The following is a 26783-nucleotide window of genomic DNA, read 5'->3' on the forward strand; positions in this document are numbered from 1 at the left end:
GATCTAGTGAAGATAACCAACATGATCGTGCAAAAATTACCAAATATTTTTCCAAATTGAATAGAGTCCTATATTTAATTCGAGCGACGTTTAAATTGCGACGAGTAGCACCGATTAGTGATTTTATCGATGAAACAAATCTGGCAAATTATGCTTTTATCGTGCTGTGAAAATTGACTTCAATTTATTAATGAATTTTAGAATCTCGGCCGTTATTTTTGAAAATATATAATTGAATCGCTAAGACGAACGTGAACGTTTTATGCTGTTGCGAATCGATGTATCCTTCAGCATCTTTCTAATCTTAGAACATAAAATTACCTCTTACTCTTTAGCTCCCGTGTGTTACCCATTGAACGGGCTCTTTTAAGACTCTATTTCAGTGCGTACGTTTCCATCGTCGTAGACTTAAAATCGAAAGCGTCGAATTTAAAAATTCATAATACGTATTTTGCACATTTTGCGGTAGTGTTAATTTTTTTTTTTTTTTTTTTTTTGCTATCGATAATATCGTGTTTGATTAATATTGTTCCTACGATACGTTATCGTCTGCGGAGTATTTCGTTAATCGCGAATATTTAAAATTAATTTTACGTAGCGAATTTATCGTTGAATTTTTACCTGATACGACAATTTGTGTTGGAATTGTACCGCGTCTCGTCTTGAGAAATTCCCGCAGAGTAATGACTTTTGTTCGCCGACGACGATTGGAATTCTTATGCATGACACAAGAGGGTAGTGAACGAGAAAAATTCATGTCTCGGGCGTATAAGCAGAGGCACCTTATGATTACGAGCTTTGAACAGGAGTACTCAGATTACGGCCTGTGAAGCCCTGCAAGTGCTATGGCCTTTTTACGTATTACACGACTTTTCTTCTCATGCAGTGAATTTGTTTACATAGTACATACTACATACATACAACAAGAATACGCAGTTGTGATTTGAAAATTTTGACTTGTATTAAAATTGTCGCGTGATTCATAGTTCGACCAAGATGTTCTAATGGGTTTTGTGTAAATTATGTCTACGTGATTAAGTGTTGGCGCTTCGATAAACATGTTTTTCGCCGCAAACGATAATATTAAAAGACATTACGAAAGATTAGTCGAGTTCGGTAAGAAATTTACAATTTTTTTAGATGAAAAATTAATCATTTTACGCTTTTTTTGTCCATGTAGGTACGTATCAGCTAATTTGCGTATCTTCGTAGGGTTTCCTGACTATTCGATGTGGCTGTAAAGTGTGTAGTGTGTATTGATTAGGTACATTATAATGTATAGGTGTTTAATTATTTATGAATAAATGGTGGCTATTATTGTTAACGTTTTAACCTGCCCTGCTGTTGCATAAGATAAACTTGTGTTAGATGAGCACGATTTCGTGTTGGTCACTTTTGACCAGCATCGAAGAATCTCAACAATAAATCTAACAAGTGGTGAAATCAGGTTTTATTATTAATCGAAATTATATATTCGGATGTAAAATGAGTTTTTGTTTATGAGGATGTGCTGAAAGACGTGGGATGGTGGAGGAAGAGTTCTAGCTGATTGAAGATGTTTCGTGATGAAAATAAGAGTGGTTCGAATGTTGCGTTGTGGTTTTTGCTATTCAAATTTTTTAAATTTTTTTCTTGGATTTTGAATGATCAATTAGGTATTTCAATTTTTTTTCAGTATTCCATGTAGGTATATTATAAATTACGAGTAGCAAAAAATGCTGGTGATGAGCATATTAAAAGAAATGTTTCATTGTTTCTTTGAAAGAGATTTTATGGGAGGCCAAATTCATATTTTCGAAACTGATATGTGAAGCAATTTGAAAGTTATATAGGAAAATTTAGAGAAAGATTTGTTTTTGATCAAATTTCCCAATTATTTTAAAATTCATTTGCTTTTGGAAGATTTATCACGAGGGTGACTATAAAATTTTCAGAAAATTTGAAAAAAGAGCTTCAGAAAACGCGAGAATTCAGACTCTGTAAGTAAAAAAATTCAGTGAAATCTCATTTGAGCTCCTGAAAGTGTAAGTGGTCAAATCTAAGTTCTCACTTTATTCAAACACTTTGGTTGCTTGAAAGAAATATTTCATGCTGATCTCAAAAAGTGTTACTTATTTTTTTCCCCATAACCTTACCATTGATTCACTTGGGAATTTTTGTCCATCTCCCCCTCCCTTCGCCATGGTCAGAAGTTCTTACAGAATGTTCAATTGCTTACTCGTCAGGGAAAAGAAAAATGCAATTTGTAATTTTCAGCTTGAAAAAATCAAAAATTTTATTCACAATGTTACGAAGGAAGTTGAGAATTTTTATTCAATAAAAAAACATTAAAAATTATAATGCAACGAAGAAACACACCATTTTTTCAATTTTTAAAAGTCTTAGATCTTCAGGATGTTTCACGCATTTTACTGACTCGTATCTTTTTTCTTCATTTCTTTATTTTCTGCTTTACAGTTTGAAACTGAACATCTGTTTGTGGCACTTGAAACTTAAAGTGAAAAGTTTCAAATATTTCCACCAGTAATTTTTTCCATTCATCAAAGTGCCAATTTTCTGAAACTTTTACCTTCGTTTCACTCGTCTGGTCAAATTGGAACTAATTAGTCTAATTACCATGTCATAGTGGTAACAGCTGTTTTTTTTTTGTCAAACTGAAGAGTAGATTTTGGATTTAATTTGAAGTGTTCGCAATTTTTCAAATCTGTTATCTACTCTTTCTCCCTCTCTTAAGAGTCCTACTCAAATCACCACGTGTCGTAAAAAGAACAATTTTATTTTTCTGACTTTACAAACAACGTAATTTGAATTTTTATAAATTTCAAAATGGCCCCATCGTGAGGAGATCTTCCCGATTTTTCAAATAGATGCATGAAGAGATCCTACGAAAACCCTGCATTTTTATTTGATAACTTTCGAAGTACGGTATATAAATTTTTCGTCAATTTTGATTTTTTCTCGTTGCCTGCGCCAAAAAATAATAAATTAAATCTTCAGCTTTAAAATTCTACCACGCCTTTTTCACTTTCTTCGGTCACTTTCTAATTTTTTTCACTCGTACTTAAATTATTTTCATTTCCTCGACACATATCTGTGTATAGTTCCTCCAGCTATTTTAAAGAATATCGTAGTTAAACTCTGCGTATATAAATTGCCTGCTTGTGCATCCCAAAATACTCGAATATGTACCATAATTCGGCAATAAAGTAAATTCTTTATATTCTTACCTACATATTTTATTTCAGTACAATATTAACGTGGTTCTCTATTCTCACCAATGAACTTTTCATTTGCCTGAGGCAGCTATGTGTTATCTTCAAAGCTGGGAGAGGTCACATGTGTCAAAACATACTATTACGTACATAGATGTACGTTTATTTACCTACTTCGTGATTAAGTATACTATATCTAAATACGATGGATTTATAAAAATGAACTTTGATTAAAGAAAAGAAAAAATACGCAAGTAATTGTAAAAGGATAATAGGACATCTAATATGAACAATTGAGTGATTGAAAGAGAGAGGGTGGAATCGAATCACGATTCGGTTGAAAAATGTAAATACTCGTATTTTAAAAATTCATAAAATATATTTCCACATTTTTGATCGAATCCCAATCATGCTTTGCAAATTCCTCTCGTGATCACATTTTGTGTGAAAGAATCAGCTCGATTTCTAACCAGAAAATGCATCCATATGGTAAACCGCTCAGAGTGATCACAAAGTAACCAATTGTCGTAATAACGGAGCATCAGGTACCTGAGACTTCATTTATGTGTATAAAATTAAACGTAACGCATAAAAATCAATTAGATGCTCGTACTGTACGGTTTAATTAAGATGGCAATAATGACTTCATCGCCTTGAAAGCAACACGTTAAAATGAAATAATTGGCTAACTTTTTTCACTTAACGATCTTTTAATTTAAGAAGATTTTAACGCATTATCAGTCTCGTTCGTTTCAATGATTCATTCGTGTTTTTCATTGCACATGCACATCACATAAGCAAATATGTATTCACTCTGTCGGAGTTTTTCCTGATTTTGACAGACTGTTTGTAATATATCGATTACCATTTTCCCCCTTGACTCGTTATGCTATTATCATTTAATTTGTTTTGGTTTTCGTCTGCGGAGACCAGCGTTTAGTTGGTAATTGGAGCATCTAATGATCTATGACGAATTTAGCGGGTTACCTTCGTGCTAATCGAGCTCTACTGTCACTTTTGATATACTATTTCGTGGGTTTCAACGAAAATGAAGGTGTTTAGATGATGAAGATTAATTTGTTTAGTGCTTACCTTGGTTTCCCTTTTTATTTGTCTGCGATTCTTATGAAACAGATGAATAAGAGAAACCTCGAACTTGTTGCATGCAATTCTAACGACTGATTGTTAAAATTACCATATGAGCATTACTACTGCATTGGTGGGTTTATTTCATATGATGCAGCGAAAGAAATTGTCGAAATGGGTACCGGCTTTTAATTTACATAGTTGCGATTGAGAGTTTTAAAACTAGTGAATCGAGCAGTACGTAGACGTACATAATTATTTGAATTTGGATGATGAAAATATTTCGATGACACCTGTTGTAATTCTACGTGGGTATCAGATTCAAATTTTTTGACTCCATTAAGTCTAACCAAGCCCAAAGACCAAAGTCATTTTAGAAAATGAAAATATACCTATGGTCATCATGATGATGAATTTGATTTTCGATTAGAATACATAGTGTAGCTCGGATATTTTTAATGAGTGTGATCAGGCAACTTTTCTAGACGATCAAAGTAGCCTGTCCAGGATTTTTTTATTGATATGATGGAGGGAGAGGGGGGGGGTTCAAGGCTCGTTCTTTGGAGTCACTGAAGTTCTTTGAAATAAAGTTCAATAATTTATGCTCACGACCAGACCAGTCCACCTCTTTCTCCAAATTCTTTTTCGTCTAGAGACCCAAAAGTGACCGTAGAAATTTCACAAATGTCCCATCGAGAGAACACCCATAACAATAATTCAACGCTATTTTAACGGCGACAAACGTAAGATAATGCATAATTGTGCAGGTAAATCTTAAAGTTGATACTTTGAATGTCCAAATTTAGTACATTTTTTTCGCATGATCGTAAAAACTCATTTAAATAACAAGAGCGCAGCGGTATAAGGCAGCGAGGCTACCAAGGTCGCTGAAATAATTCTCTCAGACGTATAGTTCGGTGTAGGAAAATTTCATTTTTCAAGGCTCGAGTGCGTATATGTATTACACAGCCGTACGTTCACTGGTAAATACGAAAATCTGTGCGATAATTTATCGTTCACAGAGCTCTTGAAATTCAGCTTAAACTCTTCGAGTTCGTGATAAAAACGAGTAATAAAATATAAAAATCTATCGTGAACTCTCTAGCGTAATTCATCCGACAAACGAACAAATTACAACCTAGCATGCAGGAGGAGTAAAAAAATTAATTTTTGTTTCGGTAAATTGTTATAATATGAAATTATATATGTACCTGCTTAATTTTTTTACTCCTATCTCGCATGCTGCTTACATTTTATCAAGGTGCACGATGTATTGGTTTTTTTTTCGCATCGTGTATAATAACTAGTTTAACGCACTCGATATCAATCGCGTAAAAGCGGAGATCATTAAACTCATTTTTTTCTCAACAAGTGAGCATTTTTATGGGATTTGTTTTGATACTGTCACATAATACCGGAAATGCAATGAAAACCGAAGAATGTGACTAGGAATGAGGGAAAATTACTCCAGCGAGTATAAGAAGCCGCCGCCTCTCAATTAGGGTAAAGGTAAATGATACGAATCATACGCATGATTAACTACTGGCTTGAATTCTTTCTGATGGAATAGGTATTTCGATTATACACTAGTTTTATCCTCGCACGAACGGGTAACTGTATACTTCAGGTTGGTTTTTTAAAATTAACTTATTCGGAAATTTACGAGTAAAAATTAGCGTAAAGACACCTTAAAAGTTAGACGATTTCCGTGAAAAAAATAATTACCTTTTTTGTTTTTTATTTTTTTCAGTTTGAGTGACAGCTCGTTCGAATGAGTATGTTTCATGGTCATCTATGTCGTCATTTTTTTTAGCGTTATTTTTCCATTATTTTGGCCAATTCAATGCATTTTTGCTATAAATACAAATTTACCTACGATGGGAATAGGAAATTATTTTTCGAAAATTTTTCATTCTTTTATAAATTTGTATAGATATGTACCTATGTGTAGATTATACGTACGTATAGGTATACGAATTTCAATGAAAATTATTCTGATGTTTTGTATCATTAATGGTGGAAAAATTCGTTTTGAAATGAGTCATTTGGAAACCTAGGATTTTGTAAATTAACCATTTTTGATTTAATTATGTTTTTACGTAGAATGCGGAACCAGTTCCTCAACCGGTAGTCCATTTATAGATCTTTTTACATCATTATAATGGATTCCGTTCTTCGAATGTTATATCATTTTTCATAGGCGATGTTCCGAAAAAAAAACTTATTATCTAATGTGCTCTTGTACGGAAATATTTCCTTTAACCCCAATACTGCATACGAGTATTATAATCTCTTCTAGTCTTGACTCATCTTTAAAAATAACTCCAAAATGAGCTTCCCTTTCTGCATTGCTTTCTATAGAACTATCATCTATCGCTAATTGTGGTGTTATCTCCTGTGTGTCTTGTTCCGGTAACGAGAAATGTGAGCTCTTTTGATGATTTCATTGTGAATTTTGAGTTTTTTCTGAACTGTTCTGATGAATGAAAAACGATCAGAAAATGTGTATTTGAAATTACATTCCTAATCGTAGGCTTTTTACCGAAAAAAGTTGCAGTTTGTGCAAAAACAAAAAAACAGAAAAAAACAACGAGAAGAACAATGGTGGCAATAAAATACAGGACCTTCAATTTTTCTCAAATTTTTGTGGGGGAATTTCATTATTTAAAGTTTTATGACAGAAGAGAAAATTTAGGGAATGGAACAATGAACATCTAATGTACTTATCAAATTTTCACCCCTCCCCCTCTCACTTTTCTAAAATGACTTGAGTATGGTATTTGTGTCTTACGTGAAATTTGATTGTGTGGTTGTTTTTGTAATCATTTTTGCTGTATTTTTTTTTTTTTTTAAATGCTTGTGTATCTTACGTAATTGCTACTTCGATTCGTACGTGTGAAAAATCTGATGAAAATGAAATTTTTAGTTCAGTCGTCGTCATTTTTCCCGACGTAGAATTCAGTTGTATGTACCTACTTATTTTCGTACTCGTATTTTTTTTGTGAATTTTTCAAAATAGGTACATACATATTGTCAAATTAACACAACAAATGTAACTGGTGGTTTTTTGAGAATTTTAAACCACACTTTCTTTTTTTGCGCTTCGACAGCGTTATCATGAATCTTGAAATAGTGTAAATACATTTTTCGAGGAGGAGAGACGAGGGAATCAAGTTTGGTTTCAAGTACCTACAGCTCAAAATACAAAATTTTGACCTTGCCGTTTCGCTTCAACAGTCTTGAAATACATTTTTCGATTTTTGACGAATGTTAAAAATTTTATTTATCATGAAAAAAAATTAAAATTTGGTCAAATCAACATAAATGACTGAAATTTGGTTTATACGCGATTTTTAACCCCTTGAGTAGGTTGGTAATGGTTTCGAACCGTTCTTGAGCCTCCAGCAAATTTTCTGATTCTCCAGTTTTTGAGAAATATCATAAGGTCAAAATGAAATCCAGGTTTTATCAACTCGGATTTATGATTAGGAGAGTTGAAAATAAGGTACAACAAATTTCAGCTTTTGGATTTGAACTGGTGCCTACGAATTTTGAAAATTATGTGACTATAAATTGATTAGAAGGGTAAAAAAGTCAGTAATTCTGATTTTATACGTGCTGAATTTCTTTCTCACTCAATCTATAACCTTTTTTTGAAAAACTGGAAGATTTGAAAATCTACTGGAGACTCCAGAACTTGGAACTTGGAGCCCTTCCTTTATTTCTCAGTTGTCCCGTGAAAACATTTGTTGGGAATACAAAAACTTGCATCTTCTTATGAGCAGCAATATTCGTGCAATTTCATTTTTCAAAAAAGTTTTTGGTAGTTTTCAAAAAAGTTTTTGGTAATTTTCAAAAAAGTTTTTGGTAATTTTCAAAAAATTTGTCATTTTTTAGAACTGCCAATTTTTTAAAAACCACGCAATCATTTTTGGAAATTAAGTACACAATATATTCGCAGTTACCTTAAATGTTAAATGAGGTTCTAGTTGGTTATCTTTTGAAATTCTCATGTCAGAATCCTTCAGTTCAAGAATTTAGATTCTATGACTTCAAAGTGTACCAGTAGTTCTTTGAATGAGAGAATTTAGAATTTGGTTTCAATATTTGTGATCTGTCACGAGAAAACCAGGTTAGTGTCCAAAACGTAAATTTTACAGGAGGGTCATTTGAAGTTTGAATCAATGTGTTCGGGGATCTATGATTCGTAGGTCCGTGAAACTTGGACCACTTTTGGCCACAAGGGGTGCCAACATAACCTGACATTTTTTTTCAAAATCAGGGTTGCCAAAGGCCGATAATCGAAATTTCCCCAAATCGATTTTTTTGTTTTTTGTCAATTTCACGCCAAAAATTTCGCGAAAACTACTAAGAATGAATTATTAATATAAAATAAAGTTATTTATTGAGTTTTTAAATTTTTTCAAAAATTTTGTTCAAGGTGAAAAGAGTTGATTTTTCCAGCTTAAGCCTCATTCAAATTTCAATAAAATGGCACTAATCCTCCAAATGTGGGCTGATTGCCCCAAAAATTTGCATATTGACTCCCCAGAACATCCTTTTCAAGAAAATCACAAAAAAAATTTTTTTTCAAATTTTTGTGTAGTTGCTCTATTTTTTCAACCTTGAATTTAGGGTCAAAAGAATCGTTCGCGAACGTTTTAACCACCACAGGCGGATTCTGCACACTGAGTACTACCAATATCCATAAAAACAAACAAATCGATTTTTTGGACACTAACCTGGTTTTCTCGTGACAGATCACATTTGACTCATTCGGCCTTTCTCAAAAATTAAACTTTCAAAAGTTGCGAGTCGATAATCCAACTTCGTATTTTTTTGATTTATTGTTTTTAAAGTCAACTGTTTTGTGAATTATCTAATCATGTGAAATATGTACTCGAGTGAATGCAATTTGAAATAATTCCTTACTTAATGTACCTACGAGTACTTTGCTGAGGTATTTTCAAATCGTAATAATTCTACCTTTTTTTTTCATTTCATGCGAAAATTTCGATGTTTTTTTCCTGTAAGTTTTGTTTTTCCGCGCAAATATTCGCCACGACGACATTCACCTTGAAAATAAAAATTTAGCATGAAATTTCGCGTGCATAATTCGTCTTAATTATGTGTAATATTTTAAAACCCAATTTTAATATTGTATTCGACATTGCATTAATACAAATTGAGAGGAAAAAAGACCAGCGTAACGAAATTCATGAATGAACATACATATATGTACGCTGCGTATTGAGAGTATATAAAAAAGGAAGAAGAAATGAACCTTGATCTTGACAGTTGACCTTAAGATTGAATCTAGGAATTTACTACGTAAGAGCTGCGCCGAGAGAACCCGTTGAAGTGAATTTTTAACCGGTATTTATCACGGTATGTGTGACACGCGTATGTTGTGGCGAGTTTTTGTGGAAACCAGAGAGAGAAAGAAAGATAATGAAGACTTGAGCATTTGTGTCGTGTATCTTATTGAAAGACTGGATGCTGCAGAGAGATACAAAACAGAAGACGTGTCGCGGTTAGGTACATTTATATACTTACATATGTTCAAACGAATGTAGATCTCTTGTATTCTTTACACAAAATATGCTCTGTATCTTGTATGTAGGTACTTATTCATATAGGATTATTAGGTCGCGCCAAGTGGCTATAAAAAATTATAAAATAGTGGCGTTCGTCGTTCGTTTCTCATACAATATTAATCCGGTTATCGTTTATTAGTGAAAATGCTACGTATTTGAAAATGTTTTAAGAGTGAAACTCGTTTCGATTTGAAAAAATGGCGTTGATGGTTGGTGCCATGTTAAAAAACATTTGAAATATTTCAGTCTCAAGTGGCATAAAATGTCGATTGTTTGGGTTAATCCGAATAAAAATATACGATAATGTTGTAAACTAGAGTTGTAAACACGGTGAATTTTCGCATCGATGTGTGAACCAATCTTACGTGTACTATACTGTGCCTACTTTTACGTTATAGGTCATCAGGATAGAAATTACTGTGTGTCGATACGCACGTGGTAGATGATAATTTTAATTATAAATAATAATGAAGAATTTTTCTGTATGATTTCAGAGTTGCAGTATGAGCAGCGAGGAGGCTACTTGGAAGGACCCCCGGACGAGATGACCCAGCGGGAAGACGTATTGAAGTTCGAACAGGGCCGTATCCGAGCTCTGCAGGAGGAACGGTTACATATACAGAAGAAAACATTTACAAAATGGATGAACTCCTTCCTGCAGAAGGTAAACCCATTGTTTTACGTATGTACCTAATTCAATTTACAGGTGCGGTAATCTGACAGTTCTAAAAATAAATTTTTACACGATAAGGTGACTGAAAATTATCTTTCTACATACGTGTGCTGATTTGTTGTTACATGCAGAGATACGCTGATTTGGTTCAATGTTCCCTTCAGTCTTTTGCACCTTCCGAAATGCAGGCTAAGGATCGACGCGTCTCATATCATTTCCAATTTTTAGATCTTTAGACTAATCTCAAGGGCACTTGTGATGAGAGGAGGACTTAGAGGGGTTTGTTTGAAAAAACAAGTCAATATTCGAACTCAGCGTCTTCGAATTAGTAACAGTCAATATGCCGCTTTACTTTTACAATTTCTTAAATTTCAATCAAATTTCGGGAGCTCTGTCCCCTCCACTTCTTCTCTGTAATGATTGAAGTTTTTTCAATTTGAAAAATTGTCGATTATGAAAGGGTAATAGGTGTAGGACGCATGGTCGTGTTGACCAATCATTTAATTGGTAACATTTTACCACCGAATGTGAGCGATGTGCGCAACTTACATTGATTCTACCATGTACTAGCCGAATGTAGACATCAAACTGGTACGTTGACCTTTCGGGAATGGCCACATTTTAATGGCAGAGCTTTAGGAATGTGGCGAAAATAAATTGGTAACCGTTAATAATTTTACTCTATTACTCGTAGTTTTCAAAATGAAAAACGAAAATTTCATCATTGAAGAAAAATTGATAATGATTAATAAATCTGAATGTAAGTATATTTTGCGTTCCATCCGTTTTTAAAATGTCTCTATTTCTATGTTTTATCTTGCGAATCAAAAATTTAAACAGAAAAATATTCGTATAATTCGTAAATAATTCAAGTCGAGCCTATTACGAAGAATTTCTCCGGTCACCTTATTTGTCTTTATTAATTTTTAAGGAGCTCTCGTACTCTTTAGCCGCATAAAAATAGTAACGAAAAATAAAACTCGCGTGTAAACTTGGTTGATTTGTTGATCGTTAAAATTAATGATTTACCATTAATTATCCGCGACCATAAAGATCAAACAAATTGTTTTTCCCAACGCAAATTAATAGATAAGTTAGTGAAACTCTAATCTGACTTGTCAAGTTATGCGATTCAGTCGGCTTTCCTTATTGAAAGCTGATCGCATCGTGGAGTAAATGTTTAACTTGATGAAGGTTATACGCAAAAGGTGTGAAACTTGAGGTGATTTTATGTCGATAGGTCCCCCAACCTCCGAGTATAATTAGTAATCATGTTGAGGAATGATGTTAGTTTATAGTTTTGAAAGCAACCGCTGATGACATTGCCATATTGACGTTAGCATGTTACGAGTATTTGCATTCGCTTTTGTTTTTGTTTAGAAAGTGAACTTCGTAAGGAATAACTATGGTACCTATTTATGGGCTTTTGAAGTTGGTACTGGTGTGTTTTTTGACGCGTGTTGTGCAATTCCAATTAGTGTGTGTCGAAGTCTCGAGGATGTCTCAAATTGAACAACTACGAGAAGTGTACCTAATTGTAAAACTGAAAACTGTCGTGTGGACGAATTTGTTTTTAAAAGAGATTTTGGCAACATTGATTTGAGAGAGTACTTACCAGAAAGGTAACAAACCGACTGAAAAATTGGACTGGATAAAGCTAGATCGAAAGAACATGCAAAAATATCGCAACCACCAAAATTTCAAGCCGTAAAATTAATTTTTGGAACTTTGAAGAATTTCCAAGAGTTTGGTGCCTCAGACAGCGAACAACTCAAAATAGTACGAGTATGTACCTAAGTGACCTATAGAAAGTTGAAATTTTGCAAGTACCCTATATTTTCGCCCGCACTCCCCCCCCCACTCGATTAGAAACGGTTTTAGATCATTTTGAGCAGTTCTGCAGCCTCCTACTAATTCCATACTACTTTTCTCAATTAAGTTAGAAAGTTGCAATGTAGGTACTTTACACCATATTTTCGAAATGCTGAATCGACTGGAGATGTTTTCAAGTTACTCGTATTCTGGAGCTTTCAGAAACATTTTGAAGAAATTCCAGTTTTCCAAAAAAAATATTTAAAATCTACGTATCTTAAGAACTTGAACACTTCCAAACGCCTTGAGTCGAATTATCATGCCGAAATTCTCAACATTTTTTCAGAAAAATAATAATTATTTAAAATCACAAGGAAAAATAATAGGTAATACTAAGGAATGAAACACGAAAATGCAAAGCGCAACATTTTATTTTATAAAATTAATGAAAATGGAACAAAAAAACAAAAATGTCTCTAAAAAGATGAATACCAAACAACAGCACAAGTAAATTTTGTAAAAAAAAATAAAATGAAAAATCATTCAATTATTGTACAAAAATTTAAAGTTAAGTAAAATGCATATTCTAGAAAAAAAAAAAAAGAAAAAACGTCGAGAGCTCTCTGAAAACGATAAATGTTCCCAAAAAAAATTCATTTTCTTGCTATTATCGGTAATAATGCGAAGTAAATCGCTGAAAAATTGAGCTTATTCTACTGAAAATTTTATAAATTGTGGAGATATGTAATTGAAAAATTTATTCGTATTCCCTGTGCAGGCATGATGCAAAAAACATGTTTGAACAGGAAAATCCTAGCCCTGATAATTATCATCATTATGTTGGATGATCTTTTTCAACATGATTCGTTGATGTGGGATGTATGTAGGTAGGTGGGAGGGTGTGAAAGTGTTTAATTCAAAAAACTAAAAAGTGAAATAACGATGATGCCATCGTAACGTTGTGTTTGCAGCTTATTGAAATGTTTCTTTCTGTTTTGCCACTAATAAGATAAAGCACCAAAAGTACATACCTACATAGCTCCTTTCGCTTTGGAAAAATTGATGATAATACATGCAGACATTTTATTACTTATTGTCGAGTGTAAATTGTGTGAAAGCATTGATTCATCTCGATTTAGAAATTATTTTTATGTACGTACGATTTACATATTTTAAATATCGATTCTTTTTCATTCTTGGAAAAACAAATTATTCGTAATTTTACATCAATTTCTGTGTATCTTCAAAAACAAAGAATAAATTAGCGAAAAATGTACGTCAAATGAATCTTAACTCGACTGCCAGCAGCTGCCAATCATTCGGTATATTTTTCAAGATAAAAGAAAGGTCTGAAAAATCTCTAAACTGAACGCTTCCGGCTTCTAATAAACCAGAAGCCGGTACGAGGCGAAGAAACGTATGATTTTTACTCGGTTAATTAATGATACCCTGCTTAGTAAGGGGTCATCTCGGCGTTTCCGGCATTGCATTTGGTTCGTTTCGTGGAATTTTCATGTACGTTGCATAGCATCTCCTCACATTACACACATCTAGTTGGTTATGCCCGCTAAACGGCATTTATCTTTGCACCATGTGCATTCTACTTGCGATTCTTTTTTATATGGGAGGAATAATTTCTTGAAGGTTTTATATGGCTCGACAGGTCGCTTTTGAACGAAATCCCAATAATGAACTCGTGCCGGGTATACATGCACATTGTATGTACCTCTACCTATGTACAATCTACAATAATGTATTCAAAGTGTCAAGTCAAGAGACTTGACACTATGTGTACATATACAAGTTCATTCATTTGTAAGTCCAACCACGCTGTATGGGCATTTCTGTCTCTTTCAAAGCGGCGCCTTTTGTTTCAAAGGCTATTCGCATGTGTTTTTCATCCTCCAATGAAGACAGACCATATCTAATAGGATAATTTTTTTGCCAGATTTTCACATGTACGGTATCGATTCGTGAATAGGTTACACGGTGGTTATGAATTACTGCAATTTATTGTGTTGCATATTCCATACAGAAGTGTACTGTATACTTTTGTAGGTAGTACTTGGGTTCTCACCGTGAGCGTAATTCTGTGTCCATCGCTGCAGACTTCGTCCGTAGATTGTCTGTAGGTTGATATTTGAGTAATTTGATTTACGTGGTTGGGTGAAAATTTTTCACCGGTACATGAGAATCTGGCCGAAATCGTGCATCAGTCCGAACGCTCGAATGATTTCGTATTGCAGAGTAATTATGTATGTGCATCATGTAGGATGATCGAAAGAGTTATTGTGGGCGCTGATGATTCTTCTCTCGAAGGAGTATTACGAGTTTCGTAGAAATTGACACAATATCTTCTTCGAAATGTAGGAGTTATGAAGTTGCCAAATGGTGAAGGAGTGATTATCTTCCTCTTGTGTGTACTGTGTACACTCAACACTGTACGCCAGAATGAGAGACGACTGACTATAGTGTCTATAAACGTTCTGCGAGTAACAAAACGTGCGTGATTCATGAAAATAGTACATATAAGTTACGTTTTTTGTGAATTTTCTTGGCACAGTGAAATTATAGGAAATGTATAGCATATATATACCTCTAGCTGTAGCTTATCTACGTGCGTAGTTATTGTATAATATTTCCCGTCGAATACATGATTAATGATCTTGAATATACTGGAAGAGATCTAGTTCTCGATCATTTCGAAACAATACCTTTTCAAGGTTACGTTCGAAGAGCCACTGGCGCCATGTCATGATTGGTTAATTGATGTGGTAATTTTTTTGTTTCCAGCCGAATTTATCGTTACGGATTTACGACAGGACGTATTGTATTGTAGGATGCGTGTCTTTTTCGAATTTTATATTCGTTGATTAAAACGGTGCCCTCTTGCAGGGTGAGAGGAGCAATGGCTGATGAGTTTGTTTTATGACTGAATATTTTATCGAAGAATTAAAAGGGCTGTGATGAAGTGTGGAGTGGTTCACGAAAGAACCGGTAGCTCGGATAAGTATCGAAATGTGATAGGAAGTTGTCAGATGGACGGTTTTCATGTTTGAAGATGTTCAGTGTGTCCTAAACTAATTGTAAAAGATTATTGTTGTAGGATTCTACATAAATGTCAATGATGGCCAAATGAGCTTAAATAAATTGCTGAAAATTTCAAACATCCGAGCAGCATCTTTGCAAAAAGAAATGTAGGTCATTAATGACATTTTTTCAATTTTTTTTTCAGTCACTCGGAATTTAGTTTGGTTTCAGTTTTTAAGCTATTTTCATTGGTTTGGAGGGTGGGTTTTATTCCTTTTTAATCCAAACATAATTTTTCAAAGAATCAAAAAAAAAAAAAAAATTTGAAGGATTTGCATTATTTTTTTGAAATTTTGAAGTAGTGGTTCTTAATTCCTGAAATTTTCATTTTGTTCATTTGAGCATACTATTTGGTCACTATTGAGACCTTCTTGATGGTCTCAATTTGGCCATGAAAATTTGGTTTTCGAACCTCATGTCTTTCTGTTTCGCTCAAATATTTTTCACAAATTCCAACCATTCAGCAAGTCTGTCCGAAACATTTCAGAAGGGAAACAAGATTTCGTTATTTCAGTCTGGTATAATGATTGTCGATTTCAGTTAGTTTGACAAATTTCTAAGAGTTGAAAGTTGGAAATAAAATTGATGAGTGCTGAACACAAAAATGACCTCATTTTTTCGATGCCACCTTTTCCACGTATCCAGTGCTCCCTTTGTTAGGGTCAAAACTGACTTTTAGATCTAAAAATGAACTAGAGAAATCTAGAAATTGTAAAATCAGTTGAGGAGCGTTATAGAAAATTATTGAATGAACCACAAAGTGGCATGATTACATTTAAGAATTTCCAACCCATATTTTAAGAACGTATCACCCGCGTTGAGATTTTGACCTTCAGTTCTGAGTCTGTATCATCGACTGCATCAATACAGCATTTTGTTCATGCACTTATTTGCGAACAGTCAAAACACTCTACGTAAAATTAATGAAAACTTCGCGAATAATATCTCGACGTATGAATTTTATTCTTAATGAGAGTTCGTGCTTCCGAAACAAAACTCCGGACGTTATTTAAACCAACGTAATTAATTTCTAAACGACGTGGCGTGATTAAACGGCGTATTAAATGTTGATATTTCAGCACCTTTAAACCAGCCATTGTTTTTATTAGAAATAGCACGTGTGCTTTGATGAAGGAGAAAGAAAAGAAAAAAAAACCACCGACAGTTGTTTTTAATTAAGCGTCACTCGGTTATAATAAATGATGAGTTTTCTTGGCTACGTATGCATATGTTCAGGGTGTCTTGGTCTTTTTTTTCTTCTTCTTTAAACATTGTAGTGTATACTGTATATGTTAAAAAATTCTTTCTCATCGACGATTAAGTTAGACATCGTTTGAAAACGCGCGTTTCACGACTCATTGGTTGTGATTAATCAACCAATGAACCGTACAATTACGTTGTTGGATTTTAATGGAAAACTTCGCATATAATTCAACATAAAAATCCAGCTTCCAGCTTCCTACTTGATGTAATATTATATACGATGTGTATTTGATATGTGCAGGTCCGGATGGAAGTGGACGACTTGTTCATGGACTTGGCCGATGGAAAAAAGTTACTCAAATTGTTGGAAATCATCTCCGGAGAAAAACTAGGCAAACCAAACAATGGCAAAATGAGAGTGCACAAGGTGGAAAACGTCAACAAGAGCTTAGCTTTTTTACGTACCAAGGTTTGTAACAATAAATTTACCATCACGATGTACGTTCTGTGTATATTTTAAGTCAAATTCTGTTATTTTTTTCGCCTTCCGAATTGACAGCTTATTGGATGATGAAAATCGAATTTTTAACGGAAAAAAATATGCTTACCTAATGTGTGTGTTGAGAAAAGACGACAGATCTTTCCATTAATGTCGCGATATTTTCTCATTTTGATGTCAACATGTTATTAGATCTGTATATTTTTGGATTCTTAAGTATCTTATTTTAACATCGGATTTTTTCATTGACTCGAGGTTATGGCTATAGCTCTTCTTCTTTATCACGTGTATCTAATGAAAGATTGACGAGAATTGTGTGTTGATTTCTGAGAATTAGGTACTCAAGCAATGGAATGAAAAGAATATAAGATAGACTCGTAGACGATGATTTTTTTTTACCGAAGTACTGAATTTAAAAATTCCTCTCAGATTTTTTACCCCAGAAAATTTTATAAAATGAAACGATTTTACGACTGGCAGTGATAGAATACAAACCGTCAAAATAAAAGAGCCATCGTAACCCCTCTCCTCCGACTCTAGCTTCATAAACATCCGGCAGACGTTTGTAAATTGAGTAAAGAAATTCGCTGTTGATGATGTTTGAAACTCCCAACCCACTCTTCCTATTATTTTGTGTATAGTTGATAATCTAAAACGGGGAAAAGTCGGGAAAAATCGTTTCTTTGTGATAGACTAGACCTCAGAAGTTCAGGGTTGATGATCATTTTTGAATAAATAATGTATCTACCCCTCCCACTCCTCTGAGTAGGAAAATGAAAACTAAATCCTGAGGCATTACACAAAGGCTACAACTGGGTAAGAAAATTGAATCGACCTGCGTAAATTTTTTCATTTTTTTCTGCAAAAGTTACCAGCACAAATGTTTTTAAATTTTGCAGCTTTTTCGGCTTCCGGAATTGATTTTAAAATTGAAAAAACAGTGATTCAAACATGCTCACTCTTCGAAAATGTTTCGTACCAAATTTTATCAACCATTTTGTTTCTCAAATCGAGAACAACCCTCGTGGAAGAAGGGGAGGAACAAAATTCAGATTTAAAAAATTCTGATATTAGATTTTGTAGAGAGGGAGAGATGAGACTGAAATAAATTTTTACCTGAGATTTCCCCCTCCCTCCCCCTCAGATTTTTCCATCCAATTGATGGTGACCAGATGTGGTTCGAACAAATTTTGAAAGGAGAGTTGAAAACAAAAATGTTGAATGATTTTAAATTTTGAAAAATGAGTATTTGATACAAAAAATTCGAATTTTTCCATTGATTTGGTTATGTTTCCGAAATTTTTCAAGTTAATTTTACTATTCTTGAAAATGTTTGAAAAATTATACACTGCAGAATGAATGTTTTCTCGAACCAAGTGAGGGCAAAAGCTTTTGAAAATTAATGATTCTTCAAAAGTAAAACAAACGTTATTTTTGATGCAAGAAGTCAATTATTTTTCTGCCCTCCAATACTTTGGGCAAAGAAAGGAGGAAAAAATGATGTTGCCCGAGCAAAGCGAGAGCGAAAGCTGTGAAAAATGAATAATTCAAAACGCAAAACGGCATCATTCTTAATGCAAAAAGTTGATTTTCATGGCTTCAACATTTTTAGTTTTCAAGAAATTATAACGTTTTCAAAAATAGGAGTAAGGCTGAGCGAAGCGAAGGCAAACACTTTTAAAAAATCACAATTCTTCAATTTTTCAGGACAAAATTTTTATGTTTTCAAAAAGTACCTACCAATTTTAGCAAAAATTAGAAATTTTTTATGAATTGGAACTTTTGTCAGTTTTGACTGCAATGAAGAGACCTTATTTTGGGAAGTTTCAAGTAAAACAATATTATTTTTGATGTGAGAAGTCAATTTTTCTACTCGTCAACTTTGGTCAGAGAATTGAAAAGGAAAAGAATTTGGCTCAAGCGAAGTGGGGGTGATAGCTTTTGAAAATCTATAATTGAAGAAGTAGAAACCTACGGTTTTTGGCAATTCCTTTATTTTTCCGACTTACACAAATTTTTCCCAAGTTCCCCACGTTTTGTAACTCATCCAATTAATCCCAAAAATTCTCAACTTTTTTCCTGCATTTTCGGTGCATGGTAAGGGGTGTGAGCCCCCCTCCCAGTTCGGTACGCCTTTGTGGAAGGTGCGAAGTTCTCGACCAGTGTCATCGCTTCGCTGTACTGCTGGTATCTTCTGTAGGAACGAGATCACTGACATGAGAAGTACTCGTATCTATACGATAATGAGAAAATAAAAATAACATTTCATCGAATGGCAAAATGCACGTGTACGATATCTCGAAAAAGAAAAGGTAAATACAGTCCGCGTATGAGTATGTCGTTGAAACGGTGTAACGACCTGTACCTACGGATGAAACTCTTTGGCAGTTTGGCTGATGGTGGTACTCTATACGCGTACAATTGTTCATAGAACACGACGTATAGGTTTTCGATTAAAAGCCGACAATTATTATTCATTAAGAACGCGTCTGCAACGAGCGAGCCATCGAAGAATGCCTCGGTTGGACCAGAGCATAATCGATATCACTTGGGAATATCGAATCGATTAAAAGAGGCATAAGAGCAAGAGCAACGGATGGTAACCGGTTGAGCAGCATGCAAATCTGTGTGAAGTAACATGTCCTCAGGGCTGCTGGCTGCTAGGCTCACAATCAGTGACTGGAGGTGCTCGACGTCGTCGACGCACTCGTATTATTAGAGTCGGTCATAATAGCTAGCGGAATGTAAAACACTTTTTCTTGGTCCTTTGCACGCCGGCTCGGCTCGGCTCGTGGCCCGCGGGGCCGTGTGGTTCGTCGTACTATACTCCGGATCAGGTTGACAATACAATGACATATTGTAAAGATAGTTGTGCTCCATCTAGGCAAGGTCAAAAAGGAGAGGCCGTAATGGGATCTGACCGCTTGGCTGTTAGCTGTTACTAAAAGCGCCGCGCCGCGGCCGCGCAGATCCAACAACCATCAGCGGCCATCCCGATCCGCCGCACGGCCGCACCGTGGCCGCCGATCGTCTGCGCGAATAAAAACAAGGCGTGGTGTGTGCAACCTTGATCATCGGACCGTATTATTACGCGCTCATCAGCGGCCACATACTCGTATATCCCGCCGGTTAGCCACTCGCCAGCCAGCAAAATGTGCCTACTTCGTTAACCGGTCGAAGACCATATTACGGAAATAATTTAGCACAGTTTAACCACCGCAATCTCTGCGATGCTCCTTCTGCCTGCTTCATCTTCTTCATCATCAACTCCAGCAAGTACCCAATATACCGGTGTAGCTCACGTATTTGATACGCGTACGTGCACCACTAGGTACTATACGGTCATCAACATCGCCAGCCATCGCCACAGTACCTACTCGTACACCGAGAAAGAGAAAGAGGAAAAGTTTCCATACTCCATAGCCGATGAAAATTCACTGGTATTATCCGAGCATTACGAAATACGAGTAAGTATACGTATGTACGTCTACGTTGGTCTTATGGTACTATTCGTACTCCAAGGATATAGTCGTAGCATAGGTATAAAATACGAGTACCAATACCTGTACCTGTATCGGTACCAATACCTCTAGGTACTTGTACCTAGTATATCGCCTAGTTGAATAGTTAAAATTCTTTCAAAAGAAGTACTACTAACGTTTGTCTGTGTTTTATTAAAACGCGAACGTGCAACAATGCAAGGCAAACAACTCTCTTTGACTATGAAATCGAAAATAAGCGCAAATACGTATAGTACGTATACTAAAATCCTAACGTACCTATTCTACCGACAACGACGACCTTCTATCGTATTAAAATGCAACAGCATTTTACAAAAGGAAGTACTCCACTACTCATCGCACAGCACATAAAGCATAAAGCTACGTACATCTCAAGACTGATATCTGCTGTTGGACTTGCGAAAAATGCTTCTTATTACGTACAGCTTACTGACTTACGTACTACGTACGTATTACGACAAGTAATTATCATTTGTTTGTACACAACTCGTGGTCGCTCGTTATCTTGTTCTCTTCATACTCAATGACGTTACTTGTTATACTCTTCTTCAAATGCATAATTCTCACAAGAAATATTATTACCTTCGTTTATCTTCTCCACCTGTTTATATGGGTTAGGGAGACGTTAGTCATCCGTTCATTAATCGTTTCGTTTTCCAGACTGCACTTTTTTCATCTCGTTTAGCAACAATGTTATTAATCAAAACACTCGTCGGAGCGTCCTCGATTTCATTTTCATTTGCAATACAACAACGTAGTACCTCTAGGTACAGGTAGTGATGGTTTATTCGAGATATAATCGTTTGTGCATCTACTTCTACTACTTGTAATAGCTTCCTTCGTATAATTGCGAATTTCGATTCAGTTTTTTCGTTTTTATATTCAGTAGCTTTTATCTGGTGTCATTTAAGGTGCCAAAAATCATGTGAAAGTCTGAAAGTGTTTCATATATCGAGTCCAATTTTTCACCGATTCAACTTTCAAAACATAGCTCATCCTGAAGTCAATAACCTGCGCATTATTTAAACATGGGTAATCGAAATTCGAACTTCGGAAGGCTTTTTTTAATGTATGAAAAAGTGATGGAAAATGACCACCCAGTAAAATCAGTTTAACTACAGAAATTTCTATTTTTCACTAACTAGGAAATGGTCAGAAATGATAACAGGTAGCTAATTAGAACGAGACTCAGATTTTGTGTGGTCAACTTTATAGGAGCAACATGCACCTAATATTGGCTTTCCTAACTTGAATCAAAATGACAAGGGTGTATAAAATTTTGAAGATTCAATTTTTGACCTTAGTTTCTTGTGCAACTTGTCAGGTCAAAAAAGAAGTTTCCCGTACAAAATAGCCTGCCTCCAAAATTGACAACCCTATGGTCGCGTGAATTTTCGAGGGTTCCCTCAAAATTTTCTTTAAATTACTGCCCATTAGTTGCTTCAATTTTCTAAGGTAGGCATTCATTGATATTTTTTACTCGTTTTGAGAAGTTACTCAATCGTTTACGTTTTAAATTGACAAAAAGTTCAACTTGAAAATTCAGAAGCACTTATTTAAAAAAAAAAAATTTTTAGTCAGTAATTGAGATAGATCATTTTGTAAGAGAACTTTTCTTGTTCATCTCAAAAACTTATGCCAGAGTGTATGACCAAGACATTTGAATTATGTGAATTTGGGCACTTGTTCCTGGACGTGTCAGATAGATTGAATATCAGGTGCATGTTTACCCTGCCCCCACTCTCTTGATTTTGGTACATAGGCAAAGCCTTCGAAAAAAATTGAATGAATCTATTTTTCCGGGAAAAAATAAGCAGTATTGAAATTATAAATCAAATTCGTGAATTAATATAATTGATGGGAAAATGTTGCTTTCTTACGAAATATTCACTTCAGAAATCTACGTAATTTTACCATTTTCAATAATCTGGTTTTTTATTTTTCTAAACTTGAGAAGGGACTAAAAATTGTTTCGAGATGCTCAACTAGAAATTTCTGAAACGGTGGATTTTCGAGTTGAATATTATGAAAATCTAATTAATAAATTAAAACATAATGTAGAAAGCTCCAGTTTGACTAAAAATTGAATCACGAGATAGAAAAAAATCAACAATGGTATCCTAATACGTAGTTGTAAGAACTTGCATTTAGATTGTATGTGCAAAAAAAGAAAGGCAAAAACATCCACCTTAAGCTCAATTTTTATCATCAGTCCAATAAAAAAGAAACAATTTGATCAAAAAAATAAAATATGTTTCCAACTCATTTTTTTCTCAATTTCAGAAGTGAATGTAAAAAATATATTTCAATTGAAAATTTTACGTTTTTTTGTTCATTTTCGGTATAGTAATTTGTTAATTTCACCCAACAATGATATTTATGGTTATTTGAAATGTCAGAGAATTGCTCTTTTTGACATTTCAACTAAAATGTTATAATTAGCTCAAACCTCATCACATACCATATACGACTTGACGATATTTTGTTGAAATGTCATGTCATTTCCCTTGATAAATTTTGGTAGGCAATTCCTATTACCTACTTGTGCGGTGCGTATATTCAAAACGCAAGAGGGAATCTTCAGAATTGATTTTAGTATGTTGAAAAGTTTACCTAGATTTCATATGATCTTCATCAAGTTCTCAGTTTTATATGTTCATACAATAAATATAATTTAGATAGAAGAATACGATAAAAATTATTCTATCTCAATACCTAGCTTCAGACTAGGTATTAACGATCGCCTCATATTCTCGAATTCGTAGATATGTAAATAAAAACCTCATCAATTGAAGGAATGGGAGCGACGAGGTGGAAAGAGTTAACGGTTACAGGCGCAAGTTGTATTATAAAAAGGATGTTGCCTTTTTTTTTTTTTTTTCGTATTTAGATCTTACATATAGACTTAATAAGAAATGTTTTTTCTTATTTTTATTTCTATTTCAATGCGTACAACGTAGTAGACACACCCTTTAAAACACATCCTGAATTCTTGCCCAATATAACTTAAGTTACCCTAAAAAAAATTATGGTTGTCAAATCGATACATTAATTTGAATATATTGGATTACCGGCGTGTAGCATAGTAACTTGGAAGTTGGAAGTACCTTATACATTAAGTCGGCTACCTTTTTATCTCTTCTGCTTCATTGTGGGTGTGAATTTCCTCGTTAATTCGAAAATACTTTTATAACGAACTTACCTATCCTTGTAACAGATGCTCGGTCTTGATCGATATAGGTATAAAGGTACGATAATACCACGCAATATAAGCTACCTACCTATAGGAATCCTGCACATTCGAGATTATATTGACGAAGTATTTCGTGTTTTTTTCCTCTTTTTTTTTTCATCGTCTTGGATTTGAAATGTTCACGCACCAGAGATATGCTTACGATTGGTATTGCGCTCTTGAATGGTACTTTGCGTGTATTCTTCGCTTGTGCATTGTACATGCAGGAATGCGCGCATTTACTAATAAGCATTATGTTTTGCTGTTGGGTCGTTTCACTCTGACGTGAGATGCGATGTACGAGTATATCGTCAATATATTGGTGGAATTGTTCAGCTTACCTTAAACTTCCTCCCGCATGAAATTCCTTCGAACAGACATTTCGAAGGTTAATTTATCGATGATAAATTGGTCAATTTGACTTCAAAATGCTCAACTAGGTAACTCAGAACTTTTTGTTCAATTTCCTCTTAAAATAAAAATTTCATTATGAATTCATTTGAATTTAAAGAAATAAGTATGTAAGTAACTTCATCCTTGTTTTCTTTCGTTCAAAAATAACCTTGATCATTTAATAATTTTCAAGAAAGGTATTTTTGGATCAGAATCAAAAATTCGAACATGTAATACTTACTTACAAAAAATTTTCCGTTATCTGTACCTATTAGAATTATAGAATTCATTTGAAACTAGTTTTAAATTTAAATATAGACAGGCGGTGTGAGAGCCCCGAATGCCCAAGTAGCTTCATACCTATTCTTTCTTCAATTAGATAGTCCTCTCATTATTTTTCTCGATAAAGCAGTTATACATATAGCTGACGAGTGGCAGTGGTATAATCTGAGAAAAAATTAGTTTTCTGAATCTTTGAACTGAGATGAATTTGTTCTTCTATAAAGCAGATTTTACGACATCTTGTATTGTCACTGTCGCCCAACTGAAGCACCTTCATCTCATTCTTTTTCAAAATCAAAACGTAATTGTTGGAAATAGAACTGTTGCCAATTTTTCTCTATCGAACATTTATTAGGTACTTACTTTACGAGTATACTTTACTTCTCAATAATCATTTTGGAATAATTTCTGTGCTTTGTATATAATTACTTAATAATTTAGAATCGATCTTCCTACGTTATTTCAATACGATTGTGTAACGGAATCTCTCTCTCTGTTACTTTATGTTTCTTACAGAGAAAATTTGAACATAGAAATTATACTTATTTATTCCAAGTCCTAAAAAAAAAAGAAACATCTCACCCAGAATCCCTATCCAATTGTATGTTGGTCTCGCTGAAGCAACCTTGAATTGCGATTTTCTACGAGCGATTTTAATTTGTTTCTGGTTATTCAAACAAACCTAGATAATTACCGTCGTCGTGATGCGTCTTTTCGAAATTCAGTTTACGAGTATATCTTCATTGTTTGACGTCATTTCAGCATGATTAGGTTCTGCAAACAGACATCTGAGAAAATACTATGTAGGTAAAAACAAAGAGTCCCGAATCGCACGATGAAATTTACCTGACTAGTGAGAAAAAAAACGAGAAACGAGGTGTTAATTTAACCTTAGTATTCAAGCAAGTAGGTATATTTCAACGTGCTTACCTGTACAATCGAGGTGCATCGTATTACACAACGTTGCATATTATGTCATTTTGACGAAGCGATGGGCGATGGGTAATTTGCGTCTGAAAGTAAAATCCTGTAAAGTCTTCGTTTTCAAATAAATCGCAATATTCGCGTAATTGGAAACAATAGACAGAAATTGAGTGCTTGGCGAAATCTAAAATAGGTAGGTAAGATGTGGATAATTGGATACCTGGTGTAATATAATGAATGCTTGTGACAAAAATTGAAAATTCGCACGATTGTTGGCACGTTGATCAATTGGGTGATCAATGAAGAAATGGTCAAATCGTGTAATGATAATGAAACTTTGCCAAATCGACGTAATCTACTCGTCGAGGCAACGTACTTGAATTTTCTAACCAAAATTGATAGCTTATGTGCCTCTCGGGACTGTTAAATTCCATTTTGAAAATCAGTGTGCTTGTAGATGGTCAAAAAAGCCTTCTCTGAGATTTTTTTTACAAATGATACTTTTTAAATTTAAATTACCAATTTTGAATAACTCATCTTCTCGTCCTTAAAATCTCGTATACAGGATTGCATCAAGTTCAGCCCGTCCAAAGGTATGAGCCTTGGAGTTTGAAAGCTTCTTGAAAAATGGCTCTTGAAGATTACCCTGTTGCCTATAAGTAATATGAATGTTGGTAAAAAAAAAAGTCCGCTAGTTGATGATTTCCACAGCTGAAGGATTAATTTACGCCAAACGTTGTGAAAGTGGTCAACGCGTACTTATTTAAACCTTATGGGTTGATTTTAATTACCTCGCCGAATTTATAAATATGATTAGAGGGCATAGTTTTCGAGCTCGTTACATATTAAAACGAATTAATTTCATCTTCAAACCTTGAGCTGCGTAACGATTCGGATGGCGAAAATAATTACTCTACGAAGATTAATTTTAAAATGTTGCTAATTTGTACGACAAGGTTCGGAGATAGAAGAGAAAGATTGATGGTAAAGATAAGAAAATTACACCGTGTGTTTGTTTCTTTTTTTGTGTTTCAGGTGCGCTTAGAAAGTATCGGTGCCGAAGACATAGTCGATGGTAATCCACGTCTGATTTTGGGTTTAATTTGGACTATAATTTTAAGATTTCAAATTCAAGAAATCGAAATCGACGTTGTGAGTATAATACAAAATATAATAATAGGTGCCTGGTTACCTACCTTGGTGTAGAAAGAAGACAGCATCGTGAACACGGTGTAGAATTTCCTGCCATATCAATGATA

The 26783-nt window shown here is 34.4% G+C and overlaps 1 protein-coding gene across 6 annotated transcripts in view; it reads left to right on the plus strand.

Moving 5' to 3' along the window:
- The window catches only part of kst (spectrin beta chain, non-erythrocytic 5 kst), a 58335-nt gene that overhangs the window by 12030 nt on the left and 19522 nt on the right, over nt 1-26783 (plus strand). For 3 of the 6 annotated variants that reach the window (XM_065345953.1, XM_065345955.1, XM_065345956.1), the window contains exons 2-4: nt 10390-10559; nt 16975-17142; nt 26560-26676. In XM_065345953.1, coding sequence (XP_065202025.1) covers nt 10390-10559; nt 16975-17142; nt 26560-26676 — 455 coding nt within the window. Of the gene's footprint in view, nt 1-511; nt 1117-10389; nt 10560-16974; nt 17143-26559; nt 26677-26783 lie in introns of those variants that run through there. The other 3 variants (XM_065345957.1, XM_065345951.1, XM_065345954.1) reach the window with 3 other exon arrangements.

This window comes from Planococcus citri, chromosome 1 (assembly GCF_950023065.1).
Source record: "Planococcus citri chromosome 1, ihPlaCitr1.1, whole genome shotgun sequence".
Classification (NCBI taxonomy): domain Eukaryota; kingdom Metazoa; phylum Arthropoda; class Insecta; order Hemiptera; family Pseudococcidae; genus Planococcus; species Planococcus citri.